The sequence below is a fragment of the Rhipicephalus sanguineus genome, chromosome 1 (assembly GCF_013339695.2).
Source record: "Rhipicephalus sanguineus isolate Rsan-2018 chromosome 1, BIME_Rsan_1.4, whole genome shotgun sequence".
In the NCBI taxonomy this organism is placed as follows: Eukaryota; Metazoa; Arthropoda; class Arachnida; order Ixodida; family Ixodidae; genus Rhipicephalus; species Rhipicephalus sanguineus.
Window position 1 is genome coordinate 42,083,679 of NC_051176.1, and position 17,108 is coordinate 42,100,786.

General features: G+C 47.7%; 1 protein-coding gene across 1 annotated transcript in view; it reads left to right on the forward strand.

Moving 5' to 3' along the window:
- Positions 1–17,108, forward strand: part of LOC119390795 (uncharacterized) — an 89,122-nt gene that overhangs the window by 52,384 nt on the left and 19,630 nt on the right. The window contains exon 4 of the mRNA XM_037658492.1: positions 13,737–13,908. Coding sequence (XP_037514420.1) covers positions 13,737–13,908 — 172 coding nt within the window. The remainder of the gene's footprint in view (positions 1–13,736; positions 13,909–17,108) is intronic.

A 17,108-nucleotide genomic window follows, 5' to 3' on the forward strand; every position in this document is an offset into this window, starting at 1 on the left:
ACGCCGAATTTCAAGCAAAATAAACTCCGAAGACATGGAGACATACTTATCACACAAGGAGCCTGTGATGCTGTTTCGCACAGACTAAAAGGCATCAGCTTGTATAACATAACGTCATCTCATAGTTCACGTAGGTTGACGACTCGCGCACGTGATATAAAATAAAATCAGCACAATTTCTCCATTTCTCGTTACAGCTCTTAGCATCATTCCAATGGCAAGTGGAATCAAAACCTTTGTTAGAGTTACATATGATTGCCTTTTTCTGACTGCTACTTTTAAAAGGGTCTTTACAAGTTTTTCCGAAAATTTTGAATGACGTTTGTATCCCGAATCCTGGCCGTCCATTCAATAATATACCTTGGTTCATTTCATCGTCCGGGGGAGTTGAAACACAGTTTCAACGCCCCAGCCGCGTTTCCTCAGCTCTGCGGCTCACGTCTTCTTAGCCAGCCAATAAAAAATTTCTGTGCTCTAGGAAACATGGCATCGCAGCGAGGCATGTCAAGCCATAGTTGACCGAAGTTCGGAGCATCATAGTGTTTCGAATGCGCCGCCGTAATGACGTCACGCACACAAACCGTGCAATTACAATGTGGCCAACCTTCCCGAACTGCAGCGTGGAGGAATGCGAGAGAGAGGAATATGAGATCTGTCTAAGCGGCGGCGCTTTGCCGGGCTGAGCAGGCAATGACTACATGCGCGCGTGTCGGGCATTCTCCGTGGGGTGGTGCTCTATGTTCGAGGGTCACAGGCGGCCAGCGTTGCTGCCCGTCGCATGCAGTTGCGAGTATTCTGTGCTTTTTGCTGGTGCACTTGTGTTAATCTTGCATGGCGTCTTGCGGCATGAATCGTTTTGTGAGCCTATGATGGGCAAAAATGTTTTGTCCCGCGCTGCACGACCGTGTACAAGTCGTGTTGGGAAAAGTACTGGTTGTTTTCTGCCCCGAAAGACGACGTCTCAAACTCTAGCGACATGCAATCCGCAGGAATGATCGCCTGCTTCAGTCAAGAGACAGAGTTTGCGAATGACATTTGGAGCCCCATCTCGTAACTAAGACATGGACTGCTGTTTACAACGGCTATGTACTCGAGCCTGCTACGACGAGCGTCAGTGACAGATGTCAGAAGTCATTTAGTTGTGGCACGCGATCTATGCTGAGCACTTATGGCTGCAATACATAGGAGTGCATAAGCATTTGATTAAAAAAATGCGACAATATTTTAAGTTCATGTTACATTTTGGCCGTGAGCCTTCTGTGGTTAATTTTTCCGCTCTTATCAGCTACCTGTAACGCTCGGTATTGAGATAAAGACAAAATATTTTTGCAGAATATATGTACAAAATATTTACTAGCAGCTGTCTTACTATACTATGCCAAATAATGTTAGTGATGTTAATGCCAACATTGAAAGCCTTGAGAGTGCCATATCATAGAGACATCCACGGTGTTCCAGCGGTTTTCAAGTAAAGGCAGGTAACAGCTACTGAGAAAAATCCGAACCACTTCCTTTAGAAACTCAGTCAGCTTCTTTCCTTTGAACAACTTGACACCAAAATTTTCGTGATAACTTTGCTAACTGCGTCGATCAACGTCACATTCCTATTTTAGGCACAAGGTGCAAATATCCACAGAAGTGGATATAGTGCCGGCAACGGGGATTTAATGTTTGGAGTTATTGTCACGTGGTCGTGCCGGCACTCTTGTCCAACCGTTCCAACGAATGGAGATTTTAGCCCTTTCGTCGTATAGGCGTGGGTGGCGCAGTGCCCCTCGGGGTTAAAAATTGCAATGGCGTTGGCTGGAATCACGCGATTGTTCTTTGTTTTTCGCATTTCTATTTTGCTTTGTTGTTTAATACTGTTTTAACAATAATATTACTTCTCCGAAACACCCGTACATATTAAAAAATAATCGCTTTGGTGTGAGCGAAGGGCGCGCTAGCCCGTGTCGCTGACGCTCCTGGCTCTGGCAGCAGTAGGACAGGAGCAAAGTACTGAGAACCGCAAAGCGGCATCGCGTAGTTGGCTGGCGCCCCAGTGACACGGGCAAACCACGGACACCGTGGCAAAATAGCGACAGCCTGAAGGACAACATGTTGGGCGTAACTTTAGCAATTGCTGCCGGCACAATATGTGCGAACGGGCAAATGCCGGCTGGCGGCACAATATCAACGGCCAGTACCCACACTTGCATCATTACGATCCAAGCACAGAACATTTGTTACAGCCTTAGAACTTAAAGAGCCTTGTTTACGTATCACTACGATGCTAGAATAATCCCACAGTACACGGCAACTCAACCTCCTCGCCTAAAATAATATCAGGGTTGTGCTGTCGTGGTGCCTCTAACTTCACTGCAACAAAAAGCAGTCCGCGGTTTGATCGGCCACTTACCCGAGACGTATCCAGAAGGCGGCACACTACAGGCACGCACCAGTGCCGAAATTTTCGCCTACTGTAATGCGATACCTGCTGTGAAATGACCTCCGACAGAAGCTGCCATGCGCCCACCGCTAGACTTGTACTCACCCGTTTCCCGGTAAAGGGCACGCGCCTCCTCCACAAAATATTCCTGGCTATGCCAGAGTCGCACGCAAAACAATAGCGCAGATAGTGCATCTGTGGTTTTTCTTGACCTACTTTTGCGTTAGCCTCTGCACAACTTATAAGCAGTGCAAACATTGAAGGCAGGATTCTCGAACAGGCGGACAAGATTCACGAGAGCCGTAAATTAGGGCTTACCTGATTGAGAAGTCCACAAAACTTTTGGCAGGTCAGGTTGGCACAGACACAGTTGTGGCACGAAGCAGGGAAGTAAACCTTGCGCAACCTTCTGGCGGTATTTGATCCTATTACGCAACCACACCCTATTGCGAAACCGCGCGCCACTGGGTACAGCGTCCAGTGGCATGCCCAGTGGCGTAAGCAGAAATTTGTTTCGGGGGGCGGGGGGGGGGGGGGGGAGGGTATCTCCTTGATCCGACATCGGACCTGGCCAGATAAGTGTGGTCGAGTGTCATTTGGTGCTCTGTATCTCACAGATAGGAAAAAAAAATTCGGAGGGCGGGGTGCACGCACCCGGTGTGCCACCCCCTGGCTACGCCACTGGCCATGCCTGATTATGGTCCCAGTGTCGCACTGAAGCGGGGTGTTTCTGGGAGGCACTGAGTACACAAGCGCAAAACCGCCCTACAGCGTTAACACGGTGGTGCTTAGCTGCAATAGATAAACATATAAGTAAAGAAAGTGACATAGAAAGCATTAGTGCAACAACAACAACAAAAAAAAAAAGCCGTATGAAAAAAAAAACCCTCTGCCACGAGGATTCGGACTCGCCACCTCCTGGTCCCCAACCGAGTGCAGAACACGTTGTCCTTGCCGTAAAATAACTGTTCCAGACACTAACACCGTTTCGTTTCATATTCTGGTGTCGCAGACTTTAGAAAGACGCAATCTTCCTTTCCAGATCAACCTTGCGTCTTTATTAGACACAAACAAACGGCTGCCGGCGACGAATGACATGCCGATAATGGCCAGAGGGCTAAGTTTAAGAATTCTCGTCTTAACTCCGAAATATATCAAATGGACCGAGGAGCAGGGTAGAGTTTGCCAGCTGTAACTGTCGATTTTTAATAGCCGTTTCTCGCTCTTGCTATTTGTCATCATGTACAGAAGCTTTATGATGACTTGTTAGATAAATAAACGCGTACACGATTTCATATTGAGTATAGTTTACTCGCGCAAGCGACGATGTGCCAGAACTGCGGGCGTGCCTCTACTGATTTGCAGTTCTGTCGATACCAACAACCATAAAACTGCTCGGCAAAAAACAAACACAATGCGAAATGGGCCAGTTCACTAAGGCGTACCAATTGACAAGTATGTGTTGTTACATGTGCGTCAGAGATGTAGCGGCGAGTGTGGCCGGCATCTTTCGGTGAGCCTGCGCGCGTGCTGCTGAAAACTCGTCGCATTGATGATCATCGCTCCTTGTGCGGATACCGTACATAAGAAAAAATGGTTCATCTGGGTTTACCGATGTCCAAACTGTACTCTACAGTCATTCTTGCACGTCGGAATCGTGTATAATTAAACGCAGAAGCGCCAGTGGCATGTACACGGACTCCGCCGGTACGCTATAGGCCTAACGCTCGCTGGGAGTTGCGCTGGGTAGGGCCAATCTCGGCGCAGGTGAGTTGCGATGGTTGAAGGTATCTACATTTTAGCATCAGAGCCTTTCTAACTATTACTTAACGTGTAGCTGAAGTAAGTGGAAGTGCAAGAATTGCCCGAGATGCGTTTCCGGTGTGGCGATATCGAATGACGGCTGTTTTTCTGGCCTCCGTTGGGACAGGTCGCGAAGCCAGAGCTCATTTACTTCTCGCCAACTGCGCGGCGTTGGTACAATTTGCTGTGTCTGTTGAGACCGACGCCTTCAGACTTATAAACACTGAAATATGGAATCATTACAGCAACATATCACGGATGAAAACGGATATATGTGCGGGGAATGCATAAAATGTGCATTCATTGCTGCTACGTACTTCGGAAGATTTAGCAACGTTATTGACACTGTATGAACAAAAAGAAGGCGTCCTAGAAAGCAAAATGATCAGCGATGGCTGCTTTGGGTTATTAACATATTTTTCTCCACATTCGATAGGGAAACATTAACAATGACAGTGATTTCACATATCCGTACATCATGAAAATAGTGCGCATCTCATTCCTCTTTCTCTGCCAAGATAGAATTCGTGACACATGTTTGGGACCTGTTAGGGTAGCTTCTATCGGTACCATCGAAAAAAAATTCCATATTCAATGATACCGAGAGATTCCGCCGCGCACAATACTGAAAGCAGCGCGGGGCACCGGCAGAAACAGTACTGGCTCCAGTATGCGCCAGTACACTCCAGTGAAAATTCCAGCGTCTGCAGCGCTTCCTAGTGAGCGCCAGCGTCACAGCGGCGAAGCCAGTGCCTATACCAGTGCTACCCAGTCCTTTCGCAGTGCGTTCACCGAAGTCCCAGTGAATCCGAGCCTGTACCAGTGTTCCCAGTGCGATCCAGTGCCAAAAAGCGTACTGGTATCACGCTGGGGGTACTGGAACGGCGCTGGTTTTTGAAATTGGCCGGTTGGCCGTTGCGACCTAATAAGCGCACCACATCGAATGCACGTTTAGATTTCGCAAGTTATTGCTGGATACGGTCGACGGCGCCGCGACCACGACCTGTCGCGACCAGCGGCCATGTTGTGTGAACACCACGTGAACACGTGATCGCGAGCATGTTGGCTCTTTCTTCTGCCGCAGGGGTCTTTTCGCCACGGTTTTGTTAAGGCTTTGGTACATGCGCAGCCTTCGCAACTGGCAACAGCGCGTTGCGAGTATACTGACCACGGACACCACGCTTCTGGTTACGCCAAACACGCACTACCGTCGTCTGCTCGCACAGTTGGCTCGCGTTGCCTCGCGCTAAGTAGTGATTTTCACTGTAGTTGAGATTAAAGGGTAGTTGAGATGTTTGCAGCGCCAGCACACACTTTGTGTGGTGCAGAAGAAAATAAGCAAAAGTGCGTTGATTGATAAACATCAGTAATATTTGTGCTCCCGGTGACGCGTATACGTGGGAAATAGATGAAGACAGTTCGTAGAAAATGGGGAGCTATTCGTGTTTCGTATTTAACTTTGGCATGCAAAATCATCGATAAATACATTATGAAATTATACGTAATCGCTGTATAACTCAGGAGATGAACTCACACATTAAAGGGACACTAAAGGCAAGTATTAAGTCGACGCTGATTGTTGAAATAACGGTCCAGAAGCCTCGTAGTGCCAGTTTTGTGCCAAGGAAGTGCTTATTTTGAAATAAAATCACGTTTTAGTGGTCAGCATCGCGTTAGCGCACTTCAAATCACCCGGTTGAAAGCGGTGTGTCTCACGTCACTGCTGCCGTGTCCAACGTTGCCCGCCTTTACTGCGCGGCGGCGTGCACTGGCGGCGCGTGCGCCATTCGGGCATCCGGCAACATCACATGTATGCGGCATTTTGTCGAACTTTCTGTCGGAGCGACTTTCACGAGTGCGCAAAACACACGCGGCAGTACGCGATACCGAAACTACCACTGAGACGCGACCGCGTGAGCGAAACAGAGTGCCGGACGAAGCGCAGGTCGGCGAAAACGGAGCCTTTTGAACCACGCGCGCCGTTCCCCATGGCAACGCCAAAGAGGTCCTTTTTTCATGAATCAAACAGAAACGAACAAACATCATTTTATTACGTCTCTTGATGCACGGAAGGTTCTTTTTTTTATTGCAGCTAGTTTGATTACGAGTGATTAATTGTAGCCGAACTCTCTCACGTCATCGGGATCATTTCCAAAATGTGCCGCTCATGGCGCTCATCGTGTGATACATTTAGCTTCATTTCTCTGTAAGTAGGGCACTGCTGTTGATAATATTGCCGTTTTAGACGTTGTCATACATTGAGCTTTCACTCTGAAATAAATTGTTATTTGCCTTTAGTGTCCCTTTAAGCTGTGCATAGTACAACTTGGTGAATTTGCTCACCAACAATTCAGGCCATTTTTTACTTGAGAGGCCAACAAAATAGAAAAAAAAGACTTGGTTACCGAAAATAAAAAAAAGAGTGCACCAGTGTGGTTTATTCCAACGTGCTTGTTTCTGTTCTTTGGTAGACACCTCTGAAGTGTTGGCTGACAGGCCATATGAGTATTGTCACTATCAGAGGGATCGCAACAAACTCCCTTGTGCCTCAGTCGATATACTGATCCTAGCCCTGATGCGGTTTTGCGCTGCCTCCAGGATAGCATGCATTGCAAGCTTTGTGCGCCTCAGCTGGTTCTGCCCACCGTTCACGGAGGCAGTGCAAAGCGACAGTGTCATGTGATGACGTCATCATGTAACGTCACGTTATGGATGCTATGACGAAGTCACTACGACGTCATCATGACATCACGCAGTTTGGCGACCCGTGACGTCATGATGACGCCATGTGAGGACGTCATCGCGCGATGAACATTTTTTGCATAATTGATGTTGACGCCGCGGACGGTCAATTTTCGCGTTTTATGAGGCATCTAAGGCTTTCGCCTTAAGAATTCAAAAATACGCCAAGACTTATAACTACTTGGGGAACCCACCCTGATAACGATGCCGGTTTTAACAACATATCGGTGATAACAATAGAGAGTTTGAGAATTGGGGACCCAAGACGCTCGGTCCCATAGGCGTGCGCACATGGGGGGCAGGGGGGGCGGCAGACCCCCCTAATCACCTAAGAGGGGGGCGCGAAATCTGCCCCGTACATAACCCTTCTAGTCACCTAAGAGGAGGGTCGGGGAACAAAATCTGCCCCATACATTGATTTAGTAGGGCAGGGGGGGCGCTGCGATGAACCTTTGCCCCCCCCCCCCCCCCTGATGGGAACCCTGCGCACGCCTATGCTCGGTCCCCAATTCAGTCGCCCTAGCAACGCCAGTCCCGCTCACAGCAACCTCGGTGAACTAGCCTTCGCAGCCCCCGAAGATGACGCTGGCTTGCGACCCGGCCGGCAAATACTCTATTACCCCTCACAAAGGGTAAAACCTTCTTGAATTTCTGGTTAACTGAGTTGCAGTTACTGATGCCGGCGCACAAATATCTACGCGCTCCAAGCTGCCTAGCCCAGCAGTCTCCACAAATTCATGTCGCCCGCGGCTGCACCTGCCGTCCGTGAATTCAAGTTGATTGTGCTTCCCTTTTAAGGGCAGCAAATTTAAGGCACACACGACGGAAGTACAGGGGAAGATGGAGGCTACTAGAGACTAAGGGTCGTTTAACATGGATTTTCGCTGGAGCCGACGGTTCCACAAGTGGAGTTATTTTCGTCAAGACATGAAGGCGTCTCGTCGAAACATTGAATCTAGCGAAACGCCCTATTCAACGATATCTCATCTCTTGAAATTTAAGGCGTATATTTTCACTTTATTGCTTATATTTCTGTCACATTTGCCGTATAATAAGCGTAGATTTTCCTTTAAAATGCTTTAAATGTACTACTTGTGGGGTTGTGACGCGATCAATCGAACGTGCACTTAATGTACACAGGAGTCCACTGTTAAAGGGAACATCGGAACGTGTGGCGGCAGCTCGGCGCCACCGCCGGCCGTCGGCTGCAGCGAGATTCGCGCAGACGCAGTGAGCAACGTGCCCGCTGCTCTTTCGTCGCGTCAGCGGTTCACTTCGCGACGATTCGCAGCGCGGAAGCAGACGGCAGCAGACGACGAAAGAGCACGACTCACAGCGCGCACTGCGCCTGCGCGAAACTCGTTGCAGCCGCTGGCCGGCGGTGGCGCCGAGCTGCCGCCACACGCTCCGATGTTCCCTTTAACAGTGGACGCCTGTGTACTTATCCTTGTCGACTAATATAAAGGCAGTGCTGGAAAGGTTCTGGATGTCTTGAAGATGGTACATATGAAAGCCACGCTTAAAATTGCGGTTTTGCACAGCTCGAGTTCTTGTAAGAACGTTATGCGCTTTGCATATTTTGACATAAAATATTGCGTCGCAGAGCATTTCTAGCCCTTTCGGCCCTGGCGGTGTCAATTGACACCATGACACAGCATTTCCCCTAGCACCTCGGAAATGAAACCAAAACTGGCCATCCTTGGGGGAATACTTCTTCAATCTTCCCCACTGCGTTTGACACCAAAATGGTGACATGCTTGCGCCGCTGGGACCCAGAAAGAAGAAAAAGCTTGACCGAAGTCATGGGTGACGCCGTGGCGGGTCAGCTGAGGCGGCTAAGCGCAATTTTCGGGTCGACGTACCGAAGCTGTTTCAATGAGTATCACATTGAAAAATGAGACGTGGTTCACATTTTGTGTATTCTAGTGAATAGCGGGAAAAAAGATGCCATTTTTCTCATTTCACAACCGCTGAGCTCTGATGACCTAATTTGATGTCATGTCAGTAAAATCCATTAATAATTGCTCCACTGGCTCAATTTTTCGTTTGTGGTCTTCTGAGGTCATAACTATTAGAAAAACAAACACAAAAAATGTCCCCGACCAAAATAAAAAATCCAGGGCTGAAAGGGCTAGGGAATCCGCCCAGACAGATATTAATTTGATTATGTTATAAAATAAATTTATTATGTTCTCTTTAAAGCAAGGTCATAATAGCTTTCAAAGAACATTAGCTTTAAGTGCGGAGCACTTTAGGGGCTCGGCCTGTCGTATGCTGTCATCGCATGCTGTCGTAGCTTGGCGTAGAGTTACTGTATATTGCCACGCCCACTTCTTGTCTTGTTTTGATGAATTCGGGTTTGACCGGCAGGGACGGTTATCAACGCTCGACGCTGTCCGCGAAACAGTTTTCGAGAAACTTCGCGTCTGTAGTAGATCGTTTTGTTAAGATTGCGCCCCGCACGCGAATGTTCCAGCTTTGTCTAGAGATAACGCCGCCACCAGCGATATTGCTGGAAAGTTCGATAGCACCTGCATAAAAGCCGACGCGCTTGGCCGCTTGTCAGTTGATCGACGGACGACGCCCTGTTCGCCGCTATCATTGTACAGCGTGTATTGCTGTAGTGCTAGTTCTCATTTTCCGGCCACAAGTTCGGCCAAATAAACAGTTTCATCCTGCAAACGCCGACTGCTGTCTTCGTCGACGTCACGACCACGTGACAATATGCTACTTTTAGGTAGCAGAGTTGCGCATAGGTCTGGCTAGCAACCAAAGCTATGCGGTGAAGTCGCACTCCGTTTTTGCAGGCGACATGCCTACCGTGTCGCCGAAAAACGTGTCTAGCGTGTCGAAGACCGGCGATAAACATTGGCTGTCGATGGATAGTGTTAATTCAGTTCGCTGCAGCGGCGGCGTCGAGAAATACAAAAGTTGGCTCGAGCGTGAGCTTCTCCGCAACGCATCGTTGCTAGCGGCGTTTGGAAGACAGATGCGCAACTCTATTACCTAAAGGTATCATATACAGTAACTCTAGCTTGCTGTGACGCAGGTAAAAAGCACGAATAGCATAGCAGCATAGTCAGCGCGCCCTCGCGCCAAGGAGAAGTCTTCTTGCTTTTGTTCTTCGAGCGCCTTCATGATGATAAGTGCGGAGCACTTTGGGGGCCTGGGCTGTCGTATGCTGTCGTCGCTTGGCGTAACGCAGACAAAACCACGTATAAAAATAGAAAAAAAGGTGAAGCAAACGAGAAATAGAAAGATAGAGAAAGAAATGTATAAAATAGGAAGAAACATAGAAAGATCAAGAAAGAAAAAGAAATAGATAAAGAGAGAGGAAGAAATAAGTAGAAATATGGCGAGAAAAAAGACAGAGAAGAACGAAAAAAGAGAAAAAGAAAGAAAGAAAGGAGGAAAGAAAGAGAAAACAGAACAGAAACAAAGAAGCCTGCGCAGCTCCGCACTTCCTTCAGGCTTGGCACCGCTAGTGCGAAGCTGTTTTGTTAGGTTGCTGTAGAAATGATACTTAATGGCTTCCACAAAACGATTGACGCATTGGTTGTGTCCGGTGAATGCAGGCACCTTGAAGAGTCGATATTTGAAGAAGGCGATGCCTGTCTGTGCTCGTCTTCATTGAGTCACATTGGCGGATTTTGGTTATGCTTCGGTTTCCTCGGTAATGGATGCAAGGTCGTATTGTTTCATGGCTCGGACGTCACCAGGATGTTGCGCACCATCGAAAAACACAAGGTAAGTGATCACCAATTTAGGCACGCTCGCTCACCACTACATATAAAACTGGACATGGGCCTCACGCGTTCCGGGTTCATGCGGTCACAATCGGCCGTGAGGCACAAAACACAAACAAAAAGTATTGTAATAAAGGATATTCAAAATGTAGAACGCGATGTGCCGACGGTGTCGCAAGCGCCGTCCGCCATCCTGTCTTGGCACGAAAAAGAAACCAGTCGCATATTGCAGCATTGCCGTTGGTATCTGCTGGTTTAGGCTTCGTTGTGTTGAGTTCGTGATGTTTCGTGCACTGAGCAGGGAGCCATTAAAATGCCCAGAATAACTTAACACTGCTTTTAATCAAACGTATAGCTTACTAGAACGAATAAAACTTAGGCAGGTGTTACACATTTGTAACACAAGAAAGCAAAACTTGCCGGCACTCATGCAAGACAAATGAGCCCCAACCAGCGTGTACATAAGTTTGGCAATAAATGCACCGTTTGGAGGCCTCATGTGAGCACTCTCCTCTTTGTGTGTACATTGCTAAGGTGTGCAGACATTAGGCAAGTACCCACTAAGCGTTTGTGAGGCAAGCGCTGTGTCAGCGTCGTTGGTTGTGAGCGAAAAATCAACACTTCCGTGGGTCCTGCCTAGACCGCTTATTAGGCTTAGGACACCCTGGATTACGAAGACCTTCCTTGAGTCATGTATCGGCCTAAAGCAACTTGCCCCTGCTCACATTTGCACAGTGTGAAGAGGTAGGATACACATGTACCCTGATGGGTCTACAACGCCATATCCTTCCGTCGCAACGTGTGTCAGCCCGCGAAGTATTATTGCTCGACCTTTCAAACTAGACCACAAGGCCACATCAACTGCCAGAGAGATTACTGCTATCCGGAGAGCCTGCTCGTAGATGGGCAATATTCTGCGATGTCAAACCTGCTGTTGAGACCATTGATTGCGCCATAAACAAGGCTTCGTATTACACTTTACCTATAAACATTGCAGAGCTTGTTGACATTTCAACGAAAAGATGGTCATCGTGTCACATTCCATTGGATACGTACACAGTGTGGCGTGACGTTAATAGAACAGGCCGACGCAATGCGCAACTCTACATTTCCGCACTGGATCAAACAAGAACGAAGGCACAGGCGACTGCATAAACAGGACCCGGAAATGAGGCTCCGCTTGCCTCAGAAACTGGTGGCTTGGTGTGACCTTCACAAGGAAAGTTATGCACACATAATCGGCTGACGTGACACCGGTCTCGACTGTGGTAACTGTTCAATACCCGAAACATTTGATAATAAATTTTACGCCTGTTCAGCGTACGCACGGTAAGGTCAGAAACTGATTTCCTCGATTCCACGACCTCATAATAGACCGTTAACCAATAACCTGGTGTTAGTCCTTGGCCTAACGCGAACAGCGCAACTACGGTTATAGGAGCGTCACAGCCTTTTTACAGGCCACTGAACTTGATGCGTAACTTTAGACTTGCCCCAACATTACAGGACTCTATATACTCACCTCCCTAACGTCATTCATTTCTTTTTTGCTTTCGCGTCCCCATTCCCCGGTGAAGACTAGCAAGACGGAGCAGACTACCGCCCAGGCCGACCTCTCTGCATTTCTGTAAATAAATCTATCCTTCTCTCTCTCCCTCTGCTCGCATTTATGAACCGTTATGGGCGTTTATAGGAATTTCAAACGTCGTTCACAGCCACGGTGGTGTGGATCCTATGCTGCACTACGATCACGTACACTAAGGTGTGTATCTGAGCTGTCAAGCCACATTCTATTTATTAGGTTCCAATGGACTCAGAGCACGCCAACTGTACTAGTATGTTGCATCTGTCAAAGCACTTTCTCTGTATTAACTTGCAATGAGGCCAACTGTACTGTTAAATTTCATCTTTTCTTCCCACTCTCCCAGATTCAACACTGCCAGTGCACACTTCAATCACATGCAGTGCATCTCTTCCACTTGATTCACATCACAAGTGCACACACCACCCCTAGCATCAAAGCGGGAGCTCGGTATCCACAAGCATTGCCTCATGATCTGTGCAGTAGCATGAATCATACTGTGTCGCTCTTACGCATCCACGGTTGTGAAATTCCTAATCGAGACACGTGCCTTTATTGGTCCTTGCCGTTCAGCACATTAGCAGTTCTGCATGTCATAAGAAAGTTCAACAGAAATTGCCAGTAGCATTTCGCCTTCACATTTTCGGCACGTTGACAGAAGGGCCGAATTAGTTTTTTTACTCACGTGAACGCCGAAAAGGCGAACCTGACGCAGCAGATGCGCAGCTCGTGCGTTCACGTGCTTCTTTTTTTGCTCACGCGAATGCCGCAAAATCGAAGTGAATGAAGTATACGCGTAGCTGGAGCGCTTACTTCTTTTTTTGGACCATTTATTTTGGACCTTAGGCGATGCTGAAGAACAGAACACTAAAGAGCAAAACGATTTTTCTCATATTAGTGAAGTACTCTTTCACGATACCAAAAACACCACTCCTGCTGCGAGAAGACGCTTAGTAAGCGAGAAAACGCGCAAAAACAAAATGTTGGTGGCGACGCCACCTTGAAATTCCCGCACCATTCGCCGTGACGTCATATGTTTTGACGGCGCCTACTAGGGACTACGTAGTTCCTAATCGGTACAAATGAAGTACATCGTTCTCTGAGGGGGCCATAGACTTAACACACCAAGTTTGGGGTAATTTTCTTGAGCCAATGGCGCCAAAATATGATAAATACACCTCGAAATCCGTGACGTCAAGCGGGGAGATTTCGGCGCGTAAATTAAAAATGAAACTTTGAACTTGATCTCCTCTATTAATAAAAGCATGATTGCGAAATTAACGACAGGAGAGTTCTCGGAGCACAATTTATCTATCCAAACCGATTCACTGTTTCTCTTTAGTGTCCGTTTAAGGCTGTCGCCTTAAAAACGGGAAGTGAATTGCGACTCTTTTGATAAATGAAAATGCACTAAGCTGCCACTTTCTTTTTCTAGGTAACATCAGTGCTGCTGTATCCGACACTTATGCTGAAGCTAAACCAGCAGCCGCTTCTTGGCCAATTCGATGTGAGCAGCCTCAGGAAAATGATGGTGGTGGGCGGAACGGTAACCGGTCATCTCTTGCAGAGCGTTACGAAGAAGCTGAACCTGAGCGGAATAGCAAAAGGTGGGCGATGGGTATTAGCGGCATGGTTACTTCCTACGTAAACAATAGCACGAAGCTTAATGGTATATTTGGTTGGTAATGTGTGAGTGCTCCAGTGAGCTGTGGCGACGCGCGTCAGATTCGACTGCATGACCTGGAGTGCTTTTAACGTACTCGGGCAATTCCTTAAGCGCACCAGCCTTCAACTCATAGCGCTATGATGCGCTCTCATGTTCAGCCTCGGAGTGCTACCGAGGTCTAGTGACGTGCCGGTCACGTGGCTCTCAAAAGGTCTCTTGTTGGCGTGGCGTGACGCCTGCTCCCCTTTATAACACTGTGATGGACGCGGTAGTGGACGCTGTGATGTGCGTCCACTACTGGCCTCCAATTGCTCTGGCCTGCAGCAGCACGTTCGGGTCGAACACGCTTTCTCAGGTTCGGATCACGTAGGGGCGTCGCATTATTCCAGTCAGAGTGAGGCCCGTAGCCAGGAACTTTTTTCGTCGGGGGGGGGGGGGGGGGAGCACTTGCCTGAAAACCTGAACTATTTGAGATACACACCTATTTTTATTATTTATTTTTGGTAAAAACACCTAATTCACCACAATTTCGGGGGGGGGGGAAGCCCTAGCCCCCTCCCCCCCCCCTACTGGCTGCGGGCCTGGTCAGAGTAATAAGGCAGTAGCGACTAGCCGTGTGTACCATTTCATTACGTCCGTCTGAAGAGTATCCCGAAGGTCTCCTCTAAACATGTTCTGCCGCGAATTGATATCGCACACCACCTTCAAAAAAAAAAAAAAAAAAAAAACCTTTCCAGTTCTAACGCGATAGCGTTATTGAGCTCGTTTCGCAGAAATTCCCGCGTCGGTGAGCGAAAAATCGACGTTGTCTGTGAGAGAAAATTTAAGGAATGATGCAAATGAATAAATAATTTAAAAATCTATGGTGCACGGAGGAATCGAACCGAGACCTTCTGCTGACAAGTAGGCGTTCTACCACGAAGCCACGCTAGTGCTAGAGCTGCTTCGGTAAAAACCTCTATAAGAATGCCATGTAGGGGGAAGAGTCTCCTCAACGTATGTAACATTGCGTACCTGAGTCCTAGAATCGCACCAGGCGTCAAAATATGTGATTTGTGCAACGAGAGGGCGGATTAAAGATGCCCACTCCATTACAAAGTGTGCAGTTGCGTAGGTGCGCGTGTCGCCCTACGGACGCGTAGAGGGGACTTCCCCGATTTGCAAAAGGAAGAATTATGGCGCAGTTTGCACTTCGCAACACTACTTGCACTAAACATTCTATGACAGTTGGAAATGGCTAATGTTACGCGCCAGGGAGGGGGGTTGGGTGTTCGTACCCGCCGAAATTTAATTTTGCATGTGTGTATATATATATATACACGCACACATACAAACGTACACACGAACATACATAAAGTATGGTTGCATCCCCCCCCCCCCAAAAAAAATAAAATAAAATTCTGGCTACGCCCCTGTTACGCGCACTAACGTTCCTTTCCTTGCGACAGGGTTGAAGGCGATGCCCAATGGGCCCGTTTACGCTATCGCGTTCTACTCTTGAAAGCGAAGCTCGAGCGACCTCACGTTTTTAGCTTAAAAATTTCTGTTCTCTTGTTGTCTTGTAAAGGTGTTATTCAGAACTTTTCAAACGATCAACCTTATGAGACTAAAAATTTACCTTCACAATCATTAAATGTTAACGAATTGGAGATGTTGAGCCAACCGCCGTAACTAAAAAGTCGCAAATCACACTCTACTCCGTATGTACGTAGAGAGAAGAACAAACTGTGCATTGAATTAAAATTGTTGCGATATCCGTAAGCGAAAACGGGCTATAAAAGCACCGGGAAATACTACTTCAGGCGCCATTAGTTTTCTAGGCTGCAGTTTTCGATCAATTTGACCTCCCAGATGGTCGCTCCAACTGCAAGGATATGACTTCACCACTGTACACCAAAGTGGCAAGTCGGATCAGGATGCCGACTTTTGTCGCGTTATCCGGCATCTGTCAGCATTGTTCGAGACCTACGAAGCTCGTGATCCTCTCAATCGTAAAGATCATTCGCACTGGCAGCGCTACCCAATCCAATTCACGCTACAAAAGACTGCGGCAATATTGCAAAGGGGAAAATGGCGTGCTTCAGCACGTTAGGCGCACGAGACGAGGCTCGTCCCTGTGGCTGCTTGTAGGTTCTCTGTCTATCTGGCCCCAAACATTCAAAGCCCTTCATGGCGAAGGTACAGCAGGCCATCTCGGGTATACGAGTGGCTTTGGTGGACGAACATGTACCAGGATGTGAAAGCTTACGTCGCGGCATGCCCAACTTGCGAATTTCGCAAAGTGTTCACCACCGCTACCAAAACTCCAGTGCAGTCATTGAGCCCCTTAAAGGTCCATTTGAAATGGTAGGAATGGACCACATTGGCCCTTTGCCCAAGACGAAAAACGGCAACACGTATATCCGTCGCCGTCGACAATTTCACCAAACGGATCGAAGCCAAAGTGATACCCGATACGACTGCTGAACAGCTTGCTCACGGACCGCGCAAGTGTTAACATTTAAATGGCCATTTAATAATTGAAACAAAAACTTTAGGCAGCAAATGCGGTTTCTCTACACAACGGATTGTAGGCCACTTATCATTAATAGCTCAGATACCGATATTCGGCCATAGGAGTTACACATAAAACCTAAGCCTTTCTTTTTCAGTTTCTCTAGTTGATTATTATTGCGCTTAGTGAATGGATCCTATATTATCACGGCATATTCCAAAATCGGACGAATTAGTGTTTTATATGCTAGCATGCGTACAGGCGGGAATAGAATAATTTAAGGATTGTTTCAAAAAAAAAAGAGTTTACGAAGACAGTTACCTGTAATTATGTCAGTGTGGTTGTTACAGGTTAGACCACTGGTTATCCATAACCAAGGTATTTGTGTTGTTTAACTTTTGTTAGAGCGTGCCCCGCCACGGTGGTCTAGTGGTTATGGCGCTCGACTGCTGACCCGAAGGTCGCGGGATCGAATCCCGGCCGCGGCGGCTGCATTTTCGATGGAGGCGAAAATGTTTGAGGCCCGTGTACCTAGATTTAGGTGCACGTTAAAGAACCCCAGGTGGTCGAAATTTCCGGAGCCCTCCACTACGGCGTCTCTCATAATCATATCTTGGTTTTGGGACGTTAAACCCCAGATATTATTA